At 48.2% G+C, this 27,750-nt stretch overlaps 1 protein-coding gene across 2 annotated transcripts; it reads left to right on the top strand.

The window, feature by feature from the left end:
* On the top strand, nt 1-27,750 carry maml1 (mastermind-like transcriptional coactivator 1). 2 transcript variants are annotated; one of them, XM_056600051.1, is made up of 5 exons: nt 1-2,348; nt 10,393-11,865; nt 13,687-13,971; nt 16,377-16,506; nt 26,782-27,750. In XM_056600051.1, exons 1-5 carry the CDS (start codon nt 2,022-2,024, stop codon nt 27,738-27,740), a joined length of 3,174 nt encoding a protein of 1,057 aa, XP_056456026.1. In that variant the 5' UTR covers nt 1-2,021; the 3' UTR covers nt 27,741-27,750. The 2 variants fall into 2 exon arrangements, with proteins under 2 accessions (XP_056456026.1, XP_056456025.1); XM_056600050.1 differs by having other exon boundaries at nt 13,684-13,971.

The following is a 27,750-nucleotide window of genomic DNA, read 5'->3' as shown; positions in this document are numbered from 1 at the left end:
TTAGATCAGTAAGAGAAATGGAATAACAGACTAGCACTTGAGTTAAGACCCAAGAATGTATTTTTATTATTATTTTAAACCTACACACAACAAAGGAGACGTGAATAGGAGGAACTTCAGATGATTGGTTGGTGGAATGTAAACTTGCATATGATTGCAGATGAGGGATAAATCACTATAGCCATGTCCCACGGTCTCAAGAATGTTCTAGGAAAATGATATGGCAACATTCATAAAAGATATATATAAATTGTTGGTATTATGTTTAGCTGTTAATTTGGGGACAATCGGTTCAAGAAAAGTTTATTAAAAGTTGAAAACGACGAAATATAATAACAATTCTGTACAGGTTAAAACTTTTCAGAAATGACCATTGTCAAGTTGTTTCAAATACAATTTAGAGATCGATCCAGTGTGGGAGCCAACTCAGGTAGATCATACGCTATGATCTGTCATCTGAATCTATGCTGTGTATTGCAAGCAAATTAATTGCAGAAATGTAACCAACGTTCTATATATTATTGCCTGTGTTGTCGCTCACTAATAAGGTGGGGACAGCGACATGACTCCTGGAGGAGGTGGTAAAAAAAAATATTTGCCCCAAAATGGCGCCGGAGACCTGCCTGTCCACTGGAAAACAATAGAAACAGCACACAGAGAAAGAGTTTCAACGGCGGGTTTTCCACGGATACTTTTCTTCTTTTTGTGGAAAACGGTGGTCTGATTCAGACTTGGGTCGTGGGTTATCGACGTGGACTAAATTGTTAAAGAAATAACTCTGAAGCCTGGGCATCATGCTTTGTCTAAACGCTGTCAAGCTGGCTATTTAGCTAGCCCGGCTAAAGTTATAGATATCCGTAGCTTGCAGTGCATCGAGCCCGCTTAGCTGTTTAGCTTGCCCGGCTAGCCAGTCATACGGGGGTAGCGGTTGGCTAGCTAGGCTACTTAGCTTGCAATGCAGCTTAGCCCTGCTAGCCATTGATACACAGGGGTTAGCGATACGCTAGCTAGTGACTGAGCTAGCCAGTTGTAGCTACTTGGAAGAAGGATCAGCTGTTTGCGGTAGAACAGATGCCATAGAAACGCCTGACCAGAACATTTGATTCACAGTAAGTCGCGCTACCATGGAGAGAGTTAGATAGAGTATTATCAGCTCGGTTGTGTTTGAAAAGTTGACATTTGTTGTTTGTGTATTGTTGGTATTTCTCGGTTAGTTTTAACCCTGTCAAGTTTGTGATTGGAAGGAGCCAATCAGTCTCCCGAGCTAGGGCTGGCTAACAAACAAGCTAACTAGCCTGGCTTGATGTTATAGCTAATACTAGAGCAAAACATAAACTTTAGGACAAGGGTCCATACATGGGTCACTTGACACGATTCTTTATCGTGGACGAGTCGGTGGTAGAATCGGGTCAAATTATATGGTGTAGCTTAAAAGGACTGAACTTTGTCGATATGTAAAAGTTCGGACTTTTTCCACACTCAGTCCCAACTTTGGATTTTTAAGTGGAGGAATGTGTTAGCATAATAGGCTAGCCTTGCGCCCATTGATTGGGTGGAATAATGGAACTGTATTAAATCAGTGCATTGGAAAGTGGACTGAAATATTGGCCTGGGTTAGATTGTTTGGATACCTGTACATTTGATCGGTTGTACTATGTCTGCGGGATTTAGATGTTTGTTGAGGGGGGTTTTGTAAAAGGCTCTGGGGTTGCACGGTGTCTGCAAACGGCACTCCAGAGAAGGGCTATAGCTGCTCCTCATATAAGTTATAAAAAATGTGATTCGTAGTAATTGATATGTCAAAACGGGAGCTGGAATTGCTCTAGCGATTTGCATTTTCCTTCGTGGCTGGTAACTTCTCTCGTGACTAAAGGCCATTAGCAAGACAAAGGTTTACTCTATGAAGCCAGCAGAAGATTCTTTGTAAAGGGCGAGGGGGTGTAGACGCCCATACTGAAAAGAGGCAAATTCAGCATTTTATGCACGAATCCTGAGCCGGGAGTTTTCAACAATCTGTATTGATGATGTCGGATTATGTTGCACCGCGGCACAGCGCGGTGATGGAGCGCTTACGCCGGCGAATCGAGCTCTTTCGGCGGCACCACAACGGCTGCGAGAACCGCTATGAGAACACGGCGCTGGAGAGACTGGAGCTGGAACGACAGCAGACGTTCGCCCTGCACCAGCGATGTCTGCAGACCAAGGCCAAGCGATCGAATAAGCACAGGCAACCCCCGCAAAGCAGTGAGCAGGCGGTACAGAGGGGGCCTGGGACCGTGGGGAGCAACTCCGACCTGGGGGACGGTGGAACGCCAGGGGAGCAAAGCAGGAATAGCACACTAATAGCGGTAAGTGAACATGTAAACATACTACTGGTGGTCGATATAATTGAAATACATCCAAGGTTACTGGTATCTATGAATGATAGCTTCAGGGACATCATCCTTGAAGAGCTGCCATTAATGACTTTATAAATATAGATGGAGAGAGAGGCCGTGCAGTGCCAGGTTGTTGCTCAGTGCGATTGAACGTGCGAGTCACTATGAAGCCAGTGTATGGTAGTTGTGCAGCTCCAGACAGAGGGAGAGTTTTTTCGTAGCCATGCGTCTTCTGGGGGGGCGGGGGGGTTGTAGGAGAGAGATATCACATGACTAGTGTTGTCATGCTGTATGTTAGTATAGAGGAGCTCTGTCACCACAAATGCACTCTCTAGTCTGAGAGCCTCGTATGCTATTTTAACGTGCTCCGGAATTCAAATAGTTCTCGTGTTATCGGCTTGGATGTATTTGATAAGTGTTTTGAATTTTAATCAAATGGAAACCTTGATGCATAGACCCACTCTTCAGAGCATGTCAGCGAAATGGTAGAATGGCTTGTGGGTATGTGCTTTGATCTCTTGTTGGAGTCAGCAGGTAGGACTGCAGCATGTGATGGACACACACACACACACACACACACACACACACACACACACACACACACACACACACACACACACACACACACACACACACACACACACACACACACACACACACCCCCCCCCCCCCCCCCCAAGTCTAACAACAGCACAACACAATTTTCTGGATCTGTCCATTGCTCTCTCTTTGGTCTATTATTCTTAAGCTATAGAGTTAATCCAAAGTGATTTGCAGTGATTACAGGTAGAAAGCAACATGAGGGACACCATGCTCAATGATGCCTATAGATAGATTGCCGATATTGGGGCAAATAACCCATTACCTTTTTGTGCTGCAGGTCAAAACACATTCACCATTACACCCATGGCCTGATTTTGCAGTCTTCATAGTTTTTATTGTTTTGAAATTCATTTTAAGGGGGTTGGAAAAGTCGGAAAAGTTGGAAAAGGAGCAACTAATGGCCCGGCACTTTGCTGAAGTATCGGGCATTGGACCCAGCCAGTGCCTCGCCACTAAAGCCACTACACAGCCGCCCCCTGCCCAACACTTAGCTCGCGGCATAGCGTTAGAGACAGAGCTTTGAGCTGTCTGCAGGCCTGCCAACATAACGTTAGTAAACCCTTGTTAGCGGAGTTTCTGGATAGCAACTAATGTTGTCAAGCTGTCCGTCAATACATTCAATCCTTCACTATGCAAGTCTTTATTTTACTGTTCAAACTTGTCACTGATTGTAGTGTCCAGACACTATCAACCCAGGGATTTGGTCTGTAGAGGACAATGGGTGACACTGTACCTGTACAGTGACGAAGTGCTGTAGCACATGTGGAAGACGTGTAGTTGCAAGGGTGTCGGTCGGACTCCAGCCGGAACGCTCGGGGTTTACCTCCAGTGTCTGAAGCCTCCCGCTAAGCATCCTTGAGCAGGAAGCCCTCACCCTCAGTGATCCTCAAAGACACCTTGGGCGGGGTTCCCTGAGAAGCCAGGAGCACACGGAGCACAAGTTCCAGTTCATATGTAGCGCTACCTAATCCATTAATGCAATCCTTTTTTTAATGGATCAAAGCGCACAGAACTCTAATGTAGCAACTGCCAGGTGTATTCTTGTATTATTATTCTTTATTTTTTTACTCTATGTGAACATCTAAATGATTATTCCAAGTCTGTCCCGACACTTTGATTTGGGCTGAAGACGTTTTGGAAAGGGCGCCGCCTACTAAATGACGTGGTTTATGTTTCAGCTATGATTCATTTTTTGCCTATGTTGGCTTCATTATGCAGGACGAGGGGTTTCTTCTTAATTGTAGTTTGTAAATGTTAAGCAGCCCCCTGCTTTCCCGCAATCAAAGCACTTAAACTCATAATAATCATTGCAAGTCCTGTTGTTTTCACTCTCAAATAAGTGTTATTTGCCCGCATATATTATTGGAAATAAAACAAATGGGTACACAGTATTTTCCTGGTATATGATGTAATATTTATCAAGCACCAAAGTATCTGGATGGAGTTTGACGTATTGTGTGTTTGGTGGGTTGAGTTTAGGTTGAATAAGAAAGGGTTCTCCCCAGATGGTTCACACACACAATAATGTGGTCATCAACAATCTAGAAACCACCAAAACCAACCGAAAACTGCCAAACATTGTCCCTGGTCCTTACGGCCCCCACGGGGACATGCTCTCTATTAGTGAAGGTAATATCTTTGAATCGTAGCTGAAAAGTTCTGTGTTGGAACCCCAATGTCCACACGCTATCTGGGGCGTCTTTCAGTGAGATTCCTAACCCCTACCTTCTCATTAATGAAGCGTAGTCACTGTATTGCTTTGGATAATAGCGTCTAAAGAACAGTGAAATGGAATCCCCTTGCTTCCTTTATTCCATCAGAGAGAAATTGTTTCTCTCTTGCCACTTGAGTGTGAATTTACTAAGGCAGTAACTTAGAAAATAACTTAACTTATAGATTATTATTGATTCTTGACCTCCTAGTACGCATTCAGTAGATTTACCCCCAAAAAAGATTCTCGGTTTAGTCCAGCAAATAATGAGTTGACTCATCTGGTTGATATGGGTGTAATAATCATTGTTATCTATTAACCATTAGTCTTCCAAGCGGGAGCAAATGTTCTTAAATGATAACTTTTATAAAAAGAGGATAAGAGTGTCTGGGGCACCTAGCTGGGCATAAATGGGACATGAAAGCTGGGGCAGGATAATCTAGTGGAAGCGTCCTCAATGTGCTGAGCTGCAGAACAATGTGTAGGAATCCTGGAGCAAGATGCATATCTCTACCGGCTCATTAGTGACGTCACGTGCATCTCATTCAATTACCTTTTGGTTGGAAAAAGCATCGGCTATAACGAAACAATGAGTATTACTATTAAGCACATCAAAACAGAGAGCAGCCAACCTTGACCTGCATGTGGCTCTTGATGACGGGCGCTGAGGATCCAAACCTTAAGAAAGGGGAGCAGTCCGCAGTCAAGAAGCAACCACTGAGTTAATACAACCTACAAGAGGCTGCCGTCACCGGTTGAACCTGGCTCTCTGGGGTCTCCTCCTCCTCTGAGGTGCTGGCTGTTTGAACCTGGCTCTCTGGGGTCTCCTCCTCCTCTGAGGTGCTGGCTGGCTCTCTGGGGTCTCCTCCTCCTCTTGAGGTGCTGGCTGTTTGAACCTGGCTCTCTGGGGTCTCCTCCTCCTCTGAGGTGCTGGCTGGCTCTCTGGGGTCTCCTCCTCCGAGGTGCTGGCTGGCTCTCTGGGGTCTCCTCCTCCTCTGAGGTGCTGGCTGGCTCTCTGGGGTCTCCTCCTCCTCTGAGGTGCTGGCTCTCTGGGGTCTCCTCCTCCTCTGAGGAGCTGGCTGGCTCTCTGGGGTCTCCTCCTCCTCTGAGGTGCTGGCTCTCTGGGGTCTCCTCCTCCTCTGAGGTGCTGGCTGGCATGGAAGGGGCTTGCTATTCACTGGTAAAGCAGCGCTAAATGGTTTATTTTTAAAACAAATGATCAATCCCTTTACCGGTTCCTTTCCAAGCCCGATTAAGCTAAACTTGTTCTGGTTCAACTGTGTAATGGTCCGGTCTCATGATGGGTTCACTTCAGAGCTACCCAGCCTGCTGCTAGAATGGGTTTAAGAACCGCCTTTACTCCTATCTGTTCAGTGCAACATTGCAATGCAATTTTAAAGGATAACTTAAAATAAGTACTTCAAATAAAAACATACTTTTACATGCTGTATGACGGTTTGAAGATGAAAAACAGGTTTCTCTTTACTTGGTTGATAATCAAGTTTTCCGGTTATTCTCTTAACCACTTCGTCTTCGGGCCATTTTTGGCCATTTTTTAGTTTTTGCACTGCGCCTATTCCAGAGAGCACTGCTCCTTCATAGTATGCCCTCTAATCACATGCTTGGTCTCTTTGGAAAGCTGAGAACCTGTAGAATTGTATAACATTATCAGAATAACTATCATTTACTGACACAGTGCTGGAAAGGTTACACACACCTCTAAAACCAAGCTGATTGTAGGACCCTGGCTAACTCCATCAACTCATTATCCGTCTAGTCCAACCAAAAGCTTGTGTCAGCCGCTGCTGCGGTGTGCAGACGGGCAGACGCCCGTCTGACGGATGCCCCGTTTTGACAGCGATGCCCCGTTTTGACAGAGATCGCCTCATTGGCTTGTAAGGCTTGTTTACGAGGAAGTATTGGTCTCACAGACATGTGTGAGGGCTCTACGTAATAGTGAGACCCTGGCGAACACAGTGGATTCCATGAATCAGACAATAGCGGAATTCAAACCCTAAATCGCAGTTTTCTACAAAAAAACATTGCAGCGTTTTCGGTTTTCTATTTTTCGGCTGCTTTGTATAAAATGGCTTGTGCATATACACAATGTAATTAGACTAAAATAATATAGATATTCGATTTCTGTGGACTCATGAACATTTCAAGACCCAACATGAAGTATCAACTCATTGCTATGGATATCCACAACGATAAAGTTTGAATGCAGCATGGGAGGGGGAGGGGGGCTATTTTGACCTAAGACACTAGGATATATTTGATCTTTATTTGCTAAACGTATTTATTCCACCAAATTGTTGACATTGGATGACATTCCTGAGATTCTAAGCTTTCAAATGGCGTATGGCATGACTATATCACTCCACCTTATGATGCCGAAAATTGACCCAGCATGTTGGGGGGAAGGGGTGGTGTAACTAAAACTTGCCCGCCGGCGGGATTTGATTAAGTAGTTAATGCATTTTCTAATAGGCCTTTCTCATACTCAAGGGCGCTTGAGATACATATCGGAGATACTCCTTCACGTCAGCAACACGCCCACGCGCTCATTTTGAATTCTCAGATTCTTCTGACTTTACACTAGGTGCCTGGTTGGTTAAACTCCGGCTGATTCACAGATTTTTGTTATCAAAGCCACGCCAGGGATTATCCGGAGTAGGTCTGACTTTCTGCACATTTGTGAATGTCCTATGGGTGTATCCCGGCCCCTTCATACTACTGAACCTTTTTGGTGTCTAAAATCTGCCATGTTGCCTATTGTTTTCAATGTTCTTAACAAAGTTTTCGAGTTGGATGAGAACATTTACATGTTTTGCGTGTTGGCAAGCAAAGTCTAAACTTCGTTAAGCTAGCAAGTGGTCTAGGTCGGAATTGTTGTAGTTGCTCTGGGATTGAACTGTTCATTAGTGCTCAAAGCTAAGCCTCCATCAGTGTAGAAGCAATTCACGTTAACGAGCTAGTTAAGGGCTTTTTTGTAGTGTTTGTATGCGTTTGGTGAGTAACCCTATTTTTCTCTGAGGAATTCTGCCTCAACAAGACTGGTTGTGTGTGGTGATTGAATGTAGTGCTGCTGTTTGCTTATTGGTTATGCAAGAGTGAAAGTCATAAAGATCTATTACTAAAGCGTGAATACATTTTGGCCAATGGCAAGAGAGGGAGTGCCTGAACTTTGCAAGTCCCATGACCCATTAACTTCCTGAACACAGGCTTATTTTGTGTAGTGTGTATCGTTTATTAATTTATAGCCATGGTGTTCACTCACACACTGCTCTTGCTCGTTCTTTTGTTGAGGGCCCCTCACCCCCCCATGCACCCCCATACACCCCCACATCACCCTCTATACAGATGGAAATGAGTTGGCTAGAGGTGGTAGGACTATGTAGATACTATTCACAGTATTCAGTGATTTAGCAGTCATTTTCATCCAAAGCAACTTAGAATTAATTCCCATACATTATTATGGCGCAGGTATGCTTTATGGCTTCTCGCTCAAGGATGAGTGTGGACATAGAGGATCAAGCCCTGTGCCTTTTCGTTTGTCCAAAACCTAAGCCGCCACTACAATACTTCTATTAAGTAGACAGTTTGAGCTCTGCAACAGAGTGCTGTTGTGGGAGGAAGAGTCACAGGCCAGGTGTCTAAAGCGGTCTAGCGAGTAGCCAGGTGTGTTTTTGTTTGTTTTCTTTTGGGATTTCCAGATTCTGAACACATTTTCACTAACATTGTACACACCTGAACTCCCAGGCTTGTATTTGCCAATTGCTGTAGTTGAAATCCTATCAGCCCCTATGTTTTCAGGTGGTTATTGTCTTTGTCTTTTAGCTGCGTAGGGGCTTGTTTAGGGATTCTCGGAAATAATTGCCTTATAATAACTTATTGAAGCTATTGTTAAAACGGAGCCACCATTTCTCTCTCCATTTCTCTCTCTAGCCATGTTAACAAACTTTCTCTGGCTCAAGGCTGACAGTGTTTAAGGTTTAGTGGCATCTAGCCGTGGGTAGGGATGTTCGCGACTAGACGTTGCTGCAATTCTAAGTTTGCACCAGGAATATTAGTCTGCTAAACAATATATTTCTCTCAGATAAGAAAAGCATTTCTATTACGAAAGCGTGTGTGCGTGTGCGTGCGTGTGTGTAAAAATAAATAATAAGACCCTGCTTATTATTCCATTTGCGCCTAATTAACCAGCGTTAAACAACGTATAGTTTCCCACAATTTTCAGTCGGGCAGCACTTCAAAGATTATGTAATCGTTTATGACAGAATCGTGCTGCATTCAAGTGATGAGGTTCCTTGATAGATCTATTCATTTGATTTAGTTAATCATTCAGTAGAGCCATAGATCCTAGCTTATAAGTAAGATGGCCGATATGATTGTTCATTGAAAACGCATCCTTTAGAGCTCGTTCTGGACTGCTTTGGAAACCTGACGGTGCAGCTGTGGAAGTCGATCCGTTCTCTATGTGGATATAAAGTAGTGATCGACCGATATATATATATATATATTTATTTTTTGCCGTGATTTACAGACAGTTCAGTGAACGTAAATTTTTTGATGATTGTAACATTTGTTATCATCATTGTGTCATTTTCATGATGTCAATTGAGGGAGGCTTTATAGCCTGGAAATCCAGACCCACCTGTAGAGAGCTGTAGGGTCTGGCAACGAGTAATGAAAATGGCCCAACTCGAGTCGCGGCACCAAGCATGCATTTGAAAATATCATTGGATAACACACATTGGATAACACTATGACCAATCAGAAGAATACAAGGGGTGACGTATCCAGACCAGTGGAGCTAACCAATAGACAATACTCTTGCCGTATCCGGTCGGTAAAACAGCAATGCTTTTGGCCCGCCTATATTGATACATCGATGTGATTGATTAATGTTCTGGGCCAGGGGAGGTCCAGAATATACACAAGTATATTGCTCGTTCCCAGAGTGACTCGCTGAGCAAATTAAAATTGTGCTTTTGCGAGAACTCTGGATTTCCAGGAAAATCAGTATCGGCGTATCGGCCCTAAAAAATCTGTATCGGTCGATCCCTATAAAGTGATCATTCTAGTGAAAACTCGCTAGAACAATCTGTTCTGCTAGATGCCATTAATTTCAAGGTAATGCAAACACCTTCCAAGTGTCTCTCTTTCTCCGTCTCTCTCTGGGACGGAGAAAAATAAAGCATATGCATATGCTTTGCATCACCAAACGCATATTCCCTGTTCTTCCTCATGTTTTCCCATTCGCACCTCTTCCGCTCCCAGCAACAGTTACCTGCTCGGATTCTTGTCAGTTTGGTCTCGTGTCAGTTTACCCTCACTCCGATGTCACATTCTCGGATAAAAAGATATTTGATAATTTTGCAGTTGGCCTATTGTTAACTTGGGCATTTACATCCATTGTATCAAATGAAAAAACATATTTCTTTGTAAATCCATCCAAAATGCTACTTATATATTGCATTTTTTGTAAAGGCACTAGGCATACATTTCATGGATTCCTAACCAGGGCAAATGGACGGTAGTCAGTTATTTTTGGGCCACATTTAAAACGGTTTAAACCAAAGGAGCCACGGGGTCCTAATGTTGACATAAGATGGGCTTCTGAAGCTGCCCAGCGTCGGGTCGGGTCGGCACTACAGCAGTGTTGTGGTGGTAACCCAGTGTTCCTCTGTTCTCCAGCTGCAGGAAACGGTGAAGAGGAAGCTGGAAAGCGCTAGCTCGCCGCTGGGACGAGAGCATGCCAACGGCTTCAGCGAGGGCTTCCCCCCCACCAAGAAGGCCTGCCTGGACAACGGCGCGGCCAACGGCAGCCTGCCCCCCCGCTCTCCCCTCGACTCCAAGCTCAGGATAGCCGACTCGCTGGTTTCCAATGGCAACCGCGTCACGGGCGGCGACCCCGGCGACGGCGCCCGGGCGGCCGACCTCCACCACCACCACCACCACCACCAGCACCGCCACCACCACGACTTCCGCCTGAAGGAGATGAAGCAGGAGCCGGACGACATCCTGCCCTGCATGCTGCCCTCGGGAGGGGGAGCCACCAACAGCCTCTTCCCCGACCTCAACCTCAACGAGCAGGAGTGGACGGAGCTGATGGACGAGCTGAACCGCTCGGTGCCGTACGAGGACATCCAGGACATCCTCAACGACGGCTTCGAGGACCGGAAGGACGCGCCCGACCTGCCCCCGGCCCGGCCCGGCCCCGGGGCCGGCGGCTGCGCGGCGGGGTCCTCCGGGGGAGGCGGCGGCGGGCCGGGGGCCCCCGGCCAGCAGAACCCGGTCCTCATGCACCCCGACCTCGCCAGCGTCAAGGCCGAGTTCTCCCCGGCGTCGGCCGCCTTCGAGCAGGACGCCTGCACGGGGCCCCCCCACGCCAGGCCCACCTCGTCGGGCCCGCCCCCGCGCCCCACCAGCTCGCCCGTGGCCTCCTCCCCCGCCCTCCCCCAGCAGGCCCCCCCCAGCAGACAGCTCCTCACCCCTGGGGCCCAGGTCCCCAAAGACCTCTCCCCCGCCCAGCAGCTCCAGCAGCTGGCCGCCCAGCAGCAGAGAGTCCAGCACCTCCAGAACCAACTCCAGCAGAATCAACAGCAGCAGCATCAGCAGCATCAACAACAGCATCAACAACAACAACAACAGCAGCATCAACAACAGCAGCAGCAGCATCAACAGCAGCAGCAGCAGCCCAAGTTCCACCCCCACCCCCCCTCATGGCCCCAGTCAGCCAACCCTTCCCAGAGCCCACTAGGGGGCGCCTTTGGTATGGACAAGCCTAGTAGCCCCTCGCTGTACCCCAACGACTTCATCCCCACCGCGCCCAAGCAGCTGCTGATGCCCGGGCAGCCCAACAAGGGCTCTCCCAAGGCGGGGGCGGGGGGCTACATGCAGGGGGCCGGCGGCCACCCCAACATGCTGAACCACCCGTCGTCCGGGGGCCCTCTCAGCCACCCCCCCACGGTCAGTGCCCAGGCCGCCGCAGCCATGCTGAGCTACAGCAACACCAAGCCCCTGTCCCACTTTGAGGCGGCGGGCTCCGGGCCGGCCGGGCCCGGGGGGGCCCCCAACGCCCAGAACAAGGCGGCTCTGCTGACCTTCATCAGACAGCAGCAGACCAAGCAGAAGGCCCCCTTCCGGCCTCACCTGCCCCACGCACAGGTAGGGTGGTGCCTCGGTGTGTCCTCGGGGCCAGCCCGTCGACGGCAAACTACACCGTGACGCAGAGACACGAGTCTGCTGCTGATGTACTGAATGTCTCTCTGGCTCTCTCTCTGGCTGAGCCCTTTGAAACATGAGGCTGCTTTGTCTGTTCGCTCTGTTTTCCTGTTGCTTGAGATGGTTTCAGAACAGCCCCAGGCTCCCCTCTCTTTCTCTCTTCCTCTCTTCCTCTCTTCCTCTCTCTTCTCCTCCCAGATTCTCTCTCTCTTTATGCGTTCCCTTTCTATGTGTTGTGGATCACTGGATGTGTGCACAGGCGTAAGCTACATGTTCCTCGGGGAGCAGGGCTCTGGTAGCTGTGTTGGGCAGAACGGGGCCTGCAGCATGTTCAGAGGCCCGTGTGTGTACACAAACACGCACACGCAGAGGTGCGCGAAGGAATGCACAAATGCAGTCTTTCTTCTGCAATCGGCAGATCTCCTCTTACAAGTGGCTTTGTTAAAACAAAGGATAAAACCCAAACATTTTGTTGAAGCAAAAACATTACTTCTGCCATAAAGTGTACTGTCATTGTACCAAGACTGCATAATCACAAAGGAGCGTCAGCCTGGTGTTGTATTGGCATAACGTTATATTCATAACTACACACATTTACATCTCCCGACGGCGTAGGAGATGGGGGGGGGGGGGGGGGGTGTTTATGGGGGGATGTTGACCAGCGTGGATCACTAGCGAGCCCCAGACCTCTGGCTGCTGTCTACAGCCCCGGCCATAGAGGGGGGGCTTCTGTACTGCTGGCCCCCCTCCCCCCTCCTACGCCCCTGGATGTTTGGCACAGGCCCTCGCTCTCTCTCTCTCGCTCTCTCTCTCTCTCTCTCTCTCTCTCAGGGAAGTGTGTTGTGTTGTCTCTCTAGGTCAGGCAGCTGGGTGTGTGTTTGTGTGTGTGTGTGGGGGGGAGGGGGGGGTGGGGGCTGGGGAGAGGAGGGGGAGGAGTAACAAAGCAGCCTTTCATTCACACAACTTCTTCCCCCTCTTTCTTTGCCAGGCAATCTCTTGCTTTTAGTGTCTCTTGTTTTGTTCCTTTCCATCTCTCCTTTATTCCGCTGCCTTCCTGCCTGTCCTTCACTCACTCACCCATCATGTGTACGAGTCTGTCTGGGATGGCGTCCTGTCCCCTCTCTATTTAAATATAGCTGCCGCTGGTTCTCCTCCTCGGAGACACCCCAGGCGTTCTGTTTAACAGTACACGCTGCTGCAAATACACATGGCATTAGTATTATAGTATGTTGGGTTCCTAGAAGGCCTGTTCATTCGTGGGTTGACTTTCAGCCCTTTTTCTTTATTTAAAAGATCAGCTGAACAAAACGGCATCATAAATGCAAGGCAGAGGCGAAATAAACCGACCCCCCTTCACTTCAGCGCTGTCTACAGCGGGGAAGTGCTCCTAGGGGCAGGAGGGAAGAAGAGGTGCTTCAAGCCTGCCCTTGACACTTGAGCTTCGGTGTGTGGGGGCCTTAACACAACAAATATGAGTCGAGTTCTTTGTACTTTATTCATGGTACAAATGTTATGGCACGGTCTGGCCTGCTGTTTAAGAGGTGAAGGCTGCATGCAGCGCTCCACCAGTGTTATTCTGAGGCTCTATTCTTCTTCTTTTTATGAATTGCTGTATCATGTGATAATACTCGTCAGACCTCCGGCCAGCAGCCTGGTGTAAGGTCTATTAAAGTTTCCTTAATGAATCCCCAAACTGCTGCCGTTCTCCTCTGCCCCCCGGTGGCCGTCTGTGTAAACTACAACCTGTGTTTCCACCATCAGCAGGACCAGAACACGTACCCCCCCGCTCCGCACGGCCCCGGCCCCACCAATGCCATGGCAACCCTCCAGGGAGGCAGCACCATGGCAACGCCGACCGGCGGCAACGCCATGACGGGTAACCACGGCAACGCATCCTACCTGAGCAACCAGGCTGCAGTGGCTGCTGCTCTCAAACAACAACAACAACAACAGCATCAACAGCAGCAGCATCACCAACAGCAGCAGATGCAGATGATGGAGCAACAGAAGCAGTACATGCTGGGTCAGCGCCAACTACTGGCTGAACAGGTAGAGTACAGACGGTTGGTCTAGACTCATGTTGGTCTGACAGGCAGAGTACAGACGGTTGGTCTAGACTCATGTTGGTCTGACAGGCAGAGTACAGACGGTTGGTCTAGACACATGTTGGTCTGACAGGCAGAGTACAGGCGGTTGGTCTACTCTAGACACATGTTGGTCTGACAGGCAGAGGACAGACGGTTGGTCTAGACTCGTGTTGGTCTGACAGGCAGAGTACAGACGGTTGGTCTAGACTCGTGTTGGTCTGACAGGCAGAGTACAGACGGTTGGTCTAGACACATGTTTGTCATCAATGCGAGCATAATTAATCGCTTTGTTAATTACCAGAAACTGAATCAGAAAAGGCAAAGCGGGCAAATTTATACTTTTGCCCACATTTCTGGGCCGGGCCAATAAACCACGGTGGTGACGTCCTCTGTGACGCGTTCCTTAGAGACCCGTGCGTGGCGGTGGAGGCCATGTGGACGCTGTAGCCCCAGCTGGTCCCGTGGAGCCCCAGCTGCCCATGTGCAGACCCATGGAGGGTCTGTGACGCCGGATTAGTATTCAACCTTTAGCCCGTTCTTCTGTTGAACCTGGTCTGTGTTTAGCAGTTCTCCCTCAGTGCAGTAGAGGGAGCTATAACACTGAAGGAGTGTTGCGGCGGTGTTGTGGCACTGACATCGCTGTTATAGAAAATAATAAAATATGAATCGTTTTTAAGAGATGCTTCATTATGCACACTGCCCAATAATACTGTCGATATAACTGCCGCTTAAAATGAAATATAAAGAAATTAGGTACATGGATGATTAACATAATGTGTATGCATGCATGTATGTATTTGTATATATATGGTGGTATTTATATAATATTAAATGTTTTATTATATATTGGATATATTTTTAATACCAATATTAAAATATAAATTGACAATATTAGAAAAATACGGAATTGGTAATGATTTAAACTATTGATAACAAATGTTTTTTTTGATAAGGAACTTTATATCATAAGAAAGCATTCAACCAGGGTTGGGGAACGCGTTACAAAGTAACAATGTCACTTTTTTGGGTAACGAAGTAAAGTAACGCATTACATTTAAAATATAGGTAACTACACTACTTTACTAGACTATAGTAACACACTTTCCTGCGTTACCCAACCCGTGTTTGCCTGCGGGTAAAGTTCTGATCCGTTGTGGTGCACGCATGCGTGCTGCCCGTGTGTCTGCAGCGCCTGCCTGCCTCGGCACGTTGCCATAGCGATCGATTTGAGTGACGTAGCTGCTTGTGCGAAGGAGTGTTCAGGTGTTGGAGCGCAGAAGCAGGTGACACAGAAAGACCGGCTGGTTGCCGGGTTCATTGTAGAAGACATGCCTCCCCTGTCGACTATTGAATCGCCCCGAATTAGAAAAATACTAGATAAAGTACCTGCGACTAGCAAGCCAACATCCGACAGGAAGGCATTTTCCCATTACCTGAACAAGTGTTATCGAGTCCTTCCTGGATCATGTGTCCACCACCGCAGACATTTGGTCCGCCAACAACAAAAGGTACTTAGGAATGACGGTGCACTGGATAGACAGCATTACTTTAAAACTTGCTCTTGCCTGCAAGAGGGTGAGAGGAAGACACACTTACGACGTCATAGCTTGCTAAATATATCAGGTTCATCGGCAGTTGGACCACATACAGTAACGGCATGTGTCACCGCCGCTTAAGTGCATTTCTGTTCTAATTGTATGTGATAAAGTGACCTTTTTATATTTTTCATTGACCACTTAATTTTCGTTCTCATGTTTCCCAAAGCCTGTGTTTTGAAACTTGTGTGTTGCTACTGATTGACCTCACCATAGCCTACTTTATCCTGTTGTTTGTGGATTTTACAGTAAGGCATGTCTTTGTGCAGAAAGGGATATTGTTCTTTCATATGGTTTATATGATATTTTGTATAGATTTATACAATAAACACTAAGTGATGATAGGGCTATGATGTTTGTCCATGTATGTACAGTAAATTAAGAAATGGGAAAGTAAAGTAGTAAGTAGGGAAGTTACTTTTCAAATGCTGCCACTAGTAAAGTATTCTCATTACTATTTACAGAAGTTACTAATAATAAGTCACTTATTACTTTTTTTGAGTAACTGCCCCAACACTGCATATAACCCATTATGGATCAATATTTTAGGGAGAAGGGGTGAGATTAAATACTGTTTTCGTCTCACCACTTTTTGAACGGGTAAAGCCAATGTTAAGACAGTTTCTTTAAATTTGTGGTTTTCATTTTGTAAATATTTATTTGTAACTGTTTATGATTGCTTATTTTACTTTTTATTTCCTTGGCCCAAAATCAAAGTATTTTCAACTCAATATATTGCCTAAACATTGATTTGTCGTTGGTCCCGCTTTAGGAGAAACAGCGACAGCAGCAGGACCAACAGCTCCAGAGACACCTCACCAGGCCCCCGCCCCAGTACCAGGACCAGGCCGGGCAGACCACCGGGCAGAACCCCTTCCAGCAGCAGGTCAACCCCTTCACAGGTACCAGGGAGCCGGGGTCGGGGTGCTGGGAGCCAGGGTCTTCTTATGGACCAGAGCCCACATAGCCACATTAGGAAGAACAGACATGGGGCGCACTCGCACTAGGCCATCTGTACCGATCCCCCTAAAGTCTGGATCGTAGGGCTAGGTTGAGCACGCCATCCGTACTCAAGTACAGTTCAACTCCGTGGCCTGGGTACACGTCAGAGAGGTGTGCTCAGGACACGGTACAGATGCTTATGAGCCGACACGCTCGGATACGCAACCAATCGGTTTCATTTGGTGCGATAGCGAAGTTGAGTGTTTGATCAAAAATCCCTCGTTCGTCATGACGCAGGCTTTCTTGGTGCACTGGAGAAGGCGAGTCTAGACCTCTTCAAAATAGTTAGCATACTCCAAAATGTTCACATTTTTTAAGGAATGTAGACGCCCGCATGCAAGAATAAGTTCACGTCCGAGTGTAGGCTACAAACACGATGAACTATTTACACTTGTTTTTTATCCCGACAAAAGCCTTGTTAGGACAGTTCCTCTGCGACTCTCTCGTAGATCGCACCATCTTTCAACGTCTTTGTTTAATACGACTGCATCACCCTCTCTTACATGATCAGCAGCTCGCAGATTTCACTTTCTCTCCAGTTAGAAGTGAACTGCTCATGATGATATCGCTGCGTTGTCTCTGTGGAGACGGCGCAGGAACACCTCTACCCAAGCCCCCCCCCCCCCCCCCCCTGGAACCGCAGAGCCGTCGCTCTTCAAGCCTTCAACACGGGGCAGAATAGTATCTGCTTATAAACCAATGTTGAAATATTTGATCAGCTAAGAATAGCTACTATCACGGATGCTATCGATGTCTTCAATATTGTCCGCACAACAAATTGTCCCTCTTTATTCTCATAGGCCCTGTGCATGTAGTGTCCTTTCAATAGGCAGAAATGTTGCGACTTCTCTTATCATTGCTGTATTTTATAAATTTATATTTATTCATTTTCATTTATTTATTTCAGTTCCATGGGATTAAACAAAGATGACGCATTGATCTAAAATAATCAAAACACTGTTCTTGTTCTTTCTAAGAGCCAGGGGTCTCATTTATTAAACTGTGTGTGGGATCGTTACTAAAAGTGTACGTATGCCCAAAAGACAAGTTTGGCGTGCGCCAAAAAATATTCAGACTTATAAAACCCTGCGTACGCACACTGCCGTGTTCTCTTGGAAAAAGTCTGCCGAATCAGGATCGCTTTAAGTCACTTTATTTGGTAATGTTTTGGACTAGTCTCTAGGAAGCAAAAGGAAGGGAATTGTATGGGCACGCGTGGAGATACACTAACCCTACATGCCCACTGCACCGTCAGTCAACGGACGTGGGAAGGCGTTGCTGACTGATGGGGGGAGTAGTCTTTGCAGAGGCATCCGTCAGCCAATCAAATCGCTTCGCTAGAATTGATCCATGATGAATGGCCTCCTGTATGAGCTGGACGCCTCCCTAGGCTCTGGATCCCTCCTTAGCATGGGAAAGAAGACTCTTTAATTGGCAAGGGCATATGTGGCCTGTTGGTATGAATGTGTGAATTATGTTACAATTCCCTCCTTGGTCATCTCAGATGACCATCCTACAAGCAATATAAAAGTATGAAACGAAACACAAACATCTCATGGCTACATTACCATGCCACAATCATCAACACCACCAACCAACCCACACAAATCAGGCAGGCCCGTGGGTCACATGGAATAATAGGTCATGCAATCATCAACCATAGATCTAAAAAGGCACACATATAGGTTTAACTAAAAAATAAAAATAAAAAACACATCAAATACCTCGACGAAGAAAAATTTAACATCATGTAGAGTCCCATCCACTCCCCCCATTGGTTGTTAATAATCACAAAATCATAACATGCATATGTTCACAGACTATTATGTCCGACCATGGCCCCCTATCACAGATATTTATTCCACCGTTCGCTTTTAAGAAAGGCAGCACAAAATCACTCAACGTCACCCGGAAAAAAACGAAACTCCTATCACGCTATCAATCCCGTCAGATAGTGGTCCAGGGCTGGTGTCCATTCTGAATGAAGTCGATTCTGGCCTCATCTCTCCTCAGGCCAGAGACAGTCTTTTGGGCCTGGTTCAGACGTGATTGTGTGTGCAAGGGTGTTTCAGTGTTGGGGTGACGGCCAAGGGGGTTGGGTCAGAAGTGACCTCTGTAGTTGGTGGTGGAGGGGGGAAGGGGTCAGGTGATCTTCATGTATTGGTGCGCTGCATTGCGTGAGGGGTTCTTGGACCTTGGTGTAGTCGTTGGAGAGAGGTTACTAGCACATCACACGTGAGCCCCCTCCGGGCGTCCAGTGGTCAGCTCGCCCGTACCAGAAGCTAGGAACATGTTCCCAACCGTCCAGCAGGATCAGGTCGGGCCCCTCTGGTGGATCCTCGTCTGTGTTCACCGGTTCATACTTGATCTCCATGTAAGCTTGGATGGCACCTGGTGCTCCTGAAGCGCTCATCGCTCACAGGGCTCTCCATCCATCCTGTGAAGGGGTCATTAATGCCGGAGCTCTCTGCCAACTCTACTCTGAGGGTCTGTAACCCGACCAGCGCCCTGGCCACCGACCCACCCGGAGCTGTTATTGGGGATGAAAGTACAACATGTGGTTCCTAACATTTGGCACACCCCTCCTTTCTCCGCCAGTAGCATATCCAATGCTAGCCTATTCTGAAAGGTCATCCGGGAAGTGGCATCTAATTGTTCTGATAGCCCCTTGACAGCATCCTGTCAAGGATGACAAACGGTTGCTGATTGTAGTATATGTAATTTATCCTATCGACATTTCTGTTAATAGTGGACCACCAAAACAGGACTGATTCAAACCCTGCCGCTATTCGATTGCCTCATGTGGCCGTTGCTCCTGGCTCGGCTGGGTCTGGTCCTTGGGTAGTTGGTCAGCTCCGGGCGTGTCTGCATCTGGCTCCTCCACCGGCCCTGGAACTTTGTGTTTCCCTTGTGGGAATATAAACTCATGTATAGCAGTTAGTTGTCAAACATATTTTCTTGATTCTATTTCTAATTGCTCTAATGGAAGTCCCTTATGGGGCCCTCGAAATATAGGTGAAGGCATGGGTCGACCCGTAAGCATTTCATGCCTGGTTAGATGAGTCCTTCTGTTAGCTTGCATGTGATAACTCATTAGTGCTAGTGGTAGTGCATCTACACAATTCAATTGAGTCAAAAGTCTGATTACAGTATCCACACTTTGATTTAATTTCTCAGTACTTCCCTCCTTGCGCATTGCTAATGCCATGCACATTAAATTATGAGCAAACCTGACAACACCGTTGGTGCAACCAAGTTTGAAGTCCCTAACCATAACTATCTTTAAATAAAACAATCTATTGGGAAGGGGAAACCAAAGCCAGTATATCCAAAACCAAATGTCGATATTGGTGGGTTTACCAACAGCCGCCTTGAAACCACACTGTTGCCGAAGTTTAACATGGTCAAGTACTAAAACAATACACGAGTCAGTATACACCGCAAAGGTTAAATAAACGAAAACACGACTTGCCCCTGCCTGAGCCACCACTTCCACTGCCTGAGCTGGCATATCTGACTTCTGTTCCTCCTTACAACCCACCTGGGTCTTCCTATGATTGTTGCAGCTCGTCACTTCATGATCAAGTGAGCCAGTGCCCACAGTGACCCTGCCAAGTAATCGTGACTGTGCCTATATTTATTCAAATATTCTTTCCTGTGTGAAGATAATAATAATCACTTGGTTAATAGCAACACCTTCTTTAGTCCAATTGCATTAGATTATCATCGCTGTTGTCCTATTAAAGTATCAACGTTATTGTCCTTATAACCTCCTCATGAACTTCGATGTTCATCATGAATGATAACTGTTGTCCTAGGAAGAGGAGTATCTTCCAGAGTCTCCCTGTGACTCTCTCCCTCCCTCAGGAGAGCACGCTCTCTCTCTCTCCTCAGTACGTGGTGCTGTTTGGTGCAAGACAACAGATAAGGGTGGAATGTGGCTTCTCTCTCTCTCTGCGTGTCTCCCTCCCACGTTGGGTGCGGCCATAACGCCTTGAAGCGCGTGCCCCGGGGGCTGGGTGTGGGAGAAACCAGCAGAGGGGTTGTTCTGGTGAAGCCTATGGACAGAGACTACAAAGAACTTCAAACATGGCAGACGGGGAACTACAAATTGATCAAAGCCTAAAAACTCAACAGAGCTCTTACCTGCATTCCTGGGATGTGTGGTATTCTATGGCGTATGGCCACCACATGCTTTTATCTTTAGGAGAGTACACTCTCTATATCCTTTCTCTGAAGTGTGTGTTAGTGCGTCTCTCTGTGCTGCCTGAATGGTTTAGGTCGACAAATGGGGGTGAAATGTGTTCTCTCTCTCACCCCTCCTCACTCCCCTTAGGGTCAAGCAGCACCTAGGACTGTTAACAGATAAGCCTGGAATGCAATATCCTCCAGTCCCCATCGTGGAACAAGGCCTAGTAACTATCTCACACATGTTACGAATTTTAAGCACATAAGCTGCCCCCACATAGCCACTAGGAAGCAGGATCGAACACACAAGCTGCATTACCCTCACATAGCCACTAGGAAGCAGGATCAAACACACAAGCTGCATTACCCTCACATAGCCACTAGGAAGCAGGATCGAACACACAAGCTGCATTACCCTCACATAGCCACTAGGAAGCAGGATCAAACACACAAGCTGCATTACCCTCACATAGCCACTAGGAAGCAGGATCGAACACACAAGCTGCATTACCCTCACATAGCCACTAGGAGGCAGGATCAAACACACAAGCTGCATTACCCTCACATAGCCACTAGGAAGCAGGATCGAACACACAAGCTGCATTACCCTCACATAGCCACTAGGAAGCAGGATCGAACACACAAGCTGCATTACCCTCACATAGCCACTAGGAAGCAGGATCGAACACACAAGCTGCAATAACTACTCCAGCCACAGATGGCATCACCTTTAGACAGGTGAGGAGTGCGGCGCCAATACGTCACAACGGCCACGCCTACTTCACATAGGCCACGCCCACTTGATAGAAACCAGCGTGGAGTTCAGATTTAGGCCAGAACGAATAGGTAGCCCCGCCGAGAGGACCGGGCCTAAGCCCGGGACTCAAGTAGTGCACGATATTATTTTCAATACGGGTTAGATCCAATTCCCTCTCTTTTGCTTCATAGTTACCATAGTTACCAGTTAGGCCTACTTTAACAAATAAAGTGAGTTAAAAGGGACAACAGATTGGACTACTTTCTTCAGAAAAAAAACCCCACACAAAGGGATCCTTCTGTCCCTGCATTCACAATCCCATCTTGCCACATCCGTTCCCAAATAACTTTTCACTATTATAAATAACTTTACTGGTGCTCCCCCTTTCCAGATTTCAACAGTTTCAAGACGACGAAGCTGACCACCGAAATTAGTACAGGCCTCGTCAGGCCGAACCAAAATACCCTCACAGGTTCTAACTTTCATACAATTCTAGGGAGGGGAACTACAACATGAGTTGGAGTAGAGGACTTCAAATATGGGGAACGGGGACTAAAAGATCTCGGGGCCTGACAGCCTAACGGAGTCTCTGTCCGTGTTTCTGAAGCAACCGTCCACTCTCAGAAGAACACCCTGTCTATCGCTCCCTCTGACAGACTAGAGGAGGGAGAGTGGTCCCTCTCGATCGTCCTCCGACTTTAGCCCTCCTTGTTTATCTCGCTCCCTCTCACACAAACGCACATTGACATGTGCATGCTGTCTGTCATTCACACTGACTTCACACACGGCTTCTCTCGTACCCACAAAGATGAACAAACTAACAATTAATATGAACAGACCATAATGTCAGACACCCGCACTCCATTAGCAGCCAGGAGGCTTGCTCCTCTATCTGCTACAGTGCACCTCTCACACACACACACACACACACACACACACACACCTAAACAGACCTTTCTCTCCTTCAAACGCACACACAGAAACACACCCACAGACCTCTCTCACTCTGTCTCCTCAACGCACAGAAACACACCCACAGACCTCTCTCATTCTGTCTCCTCCACACACAGAAACACACCCACAGACCTCTCTCATTCTGTCTCCTCCACACACAGAAACACACCCACAGACCTCTCTCATTCTGTCTCCTCAACGCACAGAAACACACCCACAGACCTCTCTCACTCTGTCTCCTCAACGCACAGAAACACACCCACAGACCTCTCTCATTCTGTCTCCTCCACACACAGAAACACACCCACAGACCTCTCTCATTCTGTCTCCTCCACACACAGAAACACACCCACAGACCTCTCTCATTCTGTCTCCTCAACGCACAGAAACACACCCACAGACCTCTCTCATTCTGTCTCCTCCACACACAGAAACACACCCACAGACCTCTCTCATTCTGTCTCCTCCACACACAGAAACACACCCACAGACCTCTCTCATTCTGTCTCCTCAACGCACACACAGAAACACACCCACAGACCTCTCTCATTCTGTCTCCTCCACACACACACAGAAACACACCCACAGACCTCTCTCATTCTGTCTCCTCCACACACACAGAAACACACCCACAGACCTCTCTCATTCTGTCTCCTCAACGCACACACAGAAACACACCCACAGACCTCTCTCATTCTGTCTCCTCAACGCACAGAAACACACCCACAGACCTCTCTCATTCTGTCTCCTCAACGCACACACAGAAACACACCCACAGACCTCTCTCATTCTGTCTCCTCCACACACAGAAACACACCCACAGACCTCTCTCACTCTGTCTCCTCTAAACGCACACACAGAAAAATACCAACAGACCCCCACAGCAAAATAGCTTTACATAGCGAGCGAGCGTTGCGCACATAGCAAGGTTATTCACACAAAAAGCCTTGTTATTGAAGCAGGGTAGTACCATATGGATAGCAGTGTTGCTGTGTCAGATTCCAACCGATGCCTTCTCGCAGCAAGGAGTATCTTCTCTGGACCCGCCAGACTCCTATCACGCACGCTCCTCCTTAAGCCGGACCACAAGTGTCCCTCGACTTCCAACATCTATGCGGAGCCAGACTTAATGTCCCTCGGCCCCTTGTTGAAGCCAGACTATATAGTGTCCCTCGACTTCTAACAAATTTATACAATTCTGGCCCTTTGCTTCCTCCATTAGTCATACAAAAAATATTATTTTAATTCAATCTCCTTCAGAGCTCTCAGCGATTTTTCAACTTTACGTCGATTACACAGAGCGTACACGGCGGGACGTTGGCCTCAACCTAACATTTCTAAGTCTAATCCTAATGCAGATTCAGTCTTAAAGACAATAGGTTCTGCTAACCTGCTTTGTGGCGCCTGTGGAAGAGATGGTGAGTCACGCCCGTCGCTCGCCTCTGCAGCTCTCCTGCTCCTTGGCCTTTCCTCAGAATCACGTCGGGGTCACCATATCGCCGCGTTCTTTTGGAAAAAGTCTGCCGATTCAGGATCGCTTTAACTCACTTTATTTGGTAATGTTTTTGACTAGTCTCTAGGAAGCAAAAGGAGGGGAATTGTATGGGCACGCGTGGAGATACACTTAGTAGGGCATCTGAAGGATGCTTTACCTGGCGTGTTCTAGCCCCCTGGGCTATGTGTTGTGACTTATCTACTGGGCAGACGTGGACTCAGTTATGTGCTCTGATTGGCTAAGCATGGTGCTGAACTCCCGCCTCCTGGATACCCGTATGTGTCTTTATGCTGTCCCTTGCGGCTATGTGTTGGCATTGCAACTTTGTTCGTGGCTATGTGCCGGAATTACACTTGTTCTTGTGGCCTTGAGCGTCTGGGTCTCTCGAACATCTTGACCGCTCGTATCTCTAGAAATGGCACATGATGAATGGCCTCCTTTATGAGCTGGACGCCTCCCTAGGCTCCGGATCCCTCCTTAGCATGGGAAAGAAGACTCTTTTAATTGGCAAGGGCATATGTGGCCTTGGTATGAATGTGGGAATTATGTTACAACACCTCGAAGCAATCTTTGCTTTATGAATCACAGAGTGCCTACAAGTGTGCGCAGCTGAATCAGCTTCAAATTCCGCCCTGTACACGCCCCTTTTTAACCATAAATGGTCAATGAATACGACCTCATGAATGCGATCTGCATATCAAACAGTCTCAGATGCAAGTATTATGTCTTGTCGGAAACAATGGCAGAAGGACTGAGAAAAGCAAAAAAGCGAAATTTCACGGAGGTTTCACGGACTGTGCGCTCAGTAGCACGGAGCGCACAGTCCCAGGATTAAAAAAGAAGTGGACATAACGGTACATATTTTTATGTACCAATAAATCGTTATTGTCCCTGAAGACCCTCTCCGTCCGAATCCTGCCATTTGCATGGTCCTCCAGCAGTGCCATGGTGCAGCATTACCACGGCGCTCACCTCTGTATTTATAGGGTTACGGTAATAAGACTGACCGGGAACACCTTGGATAATCAGTTTGTAATCACCCACGTAAAATGTTCTTGAACATAACCCCTTTTTAATGCCTGATTTGTCATGAAAGGCATCAAGAGGAACGGACAATAATATAACGCTTGTGATGAGTATGTGGCTTGGTTTTCCACACTTGGGATTTAATTGACATTTGATTGTGTTTACAGTGTCGCATAAAAATCTTATGTTATTGACACATGTTGGATAGATGCTTTATTCCATGCAGTCGCGCCGTCAGTGGACAGTATGGAGTGATGGGATTAAATATAGAGATTTTTTTTTAATTTCTATTCTAAGGAGATGTTTCTGGAGTTATAACTGAGAAATAACGCAGTTGACTTAAATTATACTGATTACATAGATTTAACGCATGATACGGGTTGAAATTAACTTATGAAGGGCGATGATAAAACATAATCGTTCCTCTCTACATTTCTTCAGTCAGTTCATCTGACTGTGTTGGTGAACTGATGATCAGTTCATCATCAGTTCACCAACACACCATCTGTGTCACCAATTCTCCTTTTCCTCCAAACCATGCGTACGCATGGTTCGGAGGAAGTTTGTTTTTTATAGATCACAACCTTGGCGTGGAAATTGACGTACGCCACTTTCAGACACGTTTTGTGCGTACGCAACGGTTATCAATGAGACCCCTGGACTCTAGACTAACAAAAATAAAAAAATATGTTTTGAATGATCATCTTATTCATTAATCACCACAGGGCACAAAGTGTATATTTTCCCATGCAAACAAAAAATAATATAATTGGAACAGCACTTCTAGCATGCTTGTTATTTTTGCATGTTTCATTGATTATCAGTAGAATACTTGTACTTGGCCTTACCATTTTAGTGTATCAACCAATTTAATAAAAGTGAGATGAATCCATAAGTCTGCCATTTCTATGTGATGGCATACCGACGCTGCAGTCTGCTAGCGTAGACGCTAACGGAGAACGGGCCGAGCCAGTCATCAAAGCTGAGTTTTTTTTCCTTGAGTACGCGTGGCGCTGATAATGTCTGCTTGGCGTGGGCTCGGGTTCTGTGTAAAGGGGGTTCGTTTGACTCTGGAGCGAGAGCCGCTGTCCAGGGAGCTGCAGCGTCAGCGGCCCTGAATGAGGTGGTGGAAGGTTAGGGTTAGGTTAGGGTCAGGGCCCAACAGTGCAGTCCGTCAGCGGCCCTGAACGAGGTGGTGGAAGGTTAGGGTTAGGTTAGGGTCAGGGCCCAACAGTGCAGTCCGTCAGCGGCCCTGAACGAGGTGGTGGAAGGTTAGGGTTAGGTTAGGGTCAGGGCCCAACAGTGCAGTCCGTCAGCGGCTCTGAACGAGGTGGTGGAAGGTTAGGGTTAGGTTAGGGTCAGGGCCCAACAGTGCAGTCCGTCAGCGGCCCTGAACGAGGTGGTGGAAGGTTAGGGTTAGGTTAGGGTTGGGGCCCAACAGTGCAGTCCGTCAGCGGCTCTGAACGAGGTGGTGGAAGGTTAGGGTTAGGTTAGGGTCAGGGCCCAACAGTGCAGTCCGTCAGCGGCCCTGAACGAGGTGGTGGAAGGTTAGGGTTAGGTTAGGGTCAGGGCCCAACAGTGCAGTCCGTCAGCGGCCCTGAACGAGGTGGTGGAAGGTTAGGGTTAGGTTAGGGTTAGGTTAGGGTCAGGGCCCAACAGTGCAGTCCGTCAGCGGCCCTGAACGAGGTGGTGGAAGGTGAACTTGTGGGTTCTGGGAGAGGGTTTGTGATGACGCAGCCTCCTTTCTTTCCACAGCTTCCTCTCAGCCAATGGGAGGCGTTGGTGCCATGGGAGGCCCCGCCCCCGGGACCCAGCGGATGTTCCCTCAGAACCAGGGCATGATGGGGATGGGCCTGGGGGGCCAGGGGGGCGGGCCCGGGGCAGGCGTGGCCCCGCCCCCCGGCGCCCCCCCGGCTGACCTCAGCCTGCCGTCGTGTGGGGGGGGCGGGGCCCTGGACGTGCAGCAGGTGCTGTACAACAGTATGAACATGCACCCCTCGCAGCAGGGCAGCATTCAGAGACAGCCGCTGGGGCCCATGAGCGCCGCCTACAGGCAGAGCCTGCTGGCGCAGCAGCAGCAGCACCTGAAGAACCAGCCCCCCGCCGCCCTCCTCAAGCAGCAGCAGCAGCTGGCCCCCCCCCGGCTCCCCGGGGCCATGGCGGCCGGCCTGGGGGGCCCGATGGCCGGCGGCCTGCAGAGCGTCCAGAGCCAGGGCTGGCAGCAGCAGCAGCAGGCGGCCTCCAGTAACGGGGGCTTGGCGCCGGCCTTCTCCGGCCCCCCCCTCCCCTTCCAGATGCAGCAGCCCCGCGGGGCCAAGATGCCGTCGGGCGCGGCGCCCTTCGGGGCCCCCCCGGGCGGCAGGCCCCTGGGGCAGCAGATGATGCAGGCCAACATGGCCGGCCAGCAGCCTCAGCAGCAGGCCGTCCAGGGCCAGCCCATGCTGCCCGACCTGGGGGGCTTCGGACAGCCCCAGGGCGGCGGGCGCCAGGCCCTGCAGTGTAACCAGGGTTACCAGGTCACCCGGACGCTGAACCAGCAGCAGCAGCAGCTGTCGTTCGGCTACGGCCCGGCGGTGGCCAGCGGCGGCCTGCCCAGCTTCCCGGGGGAGAGCGACCTGGTGGACTCCCTGCTGAAGGGCCAGAGCACCCAGGAGTGGATGGACGACCTGGACGAGCTCCTCAACAGCCAGCACTGCTCGGACCCCCTCCCCTGAGCCCCCTCCC

This window comes from Gadus chalcogrammus, chromosome 10, assembly GCF_026213295.1.
Source record: "Gadus chalcogrammus isolate NIFS_2021 chromosome 10, NIFS_Gcha_1.0, whole genome shotgun sequence".
NCBI classification, from domain to species: Eukaryota; Metazoa; Chordata; class Actinopteri; order Gadiformes; family Gadidae; genus Gadus; species Gadus chalcogrammus.
This window is presented reverse-complemented; position numbering and strand designations above follow the sequence as displayed.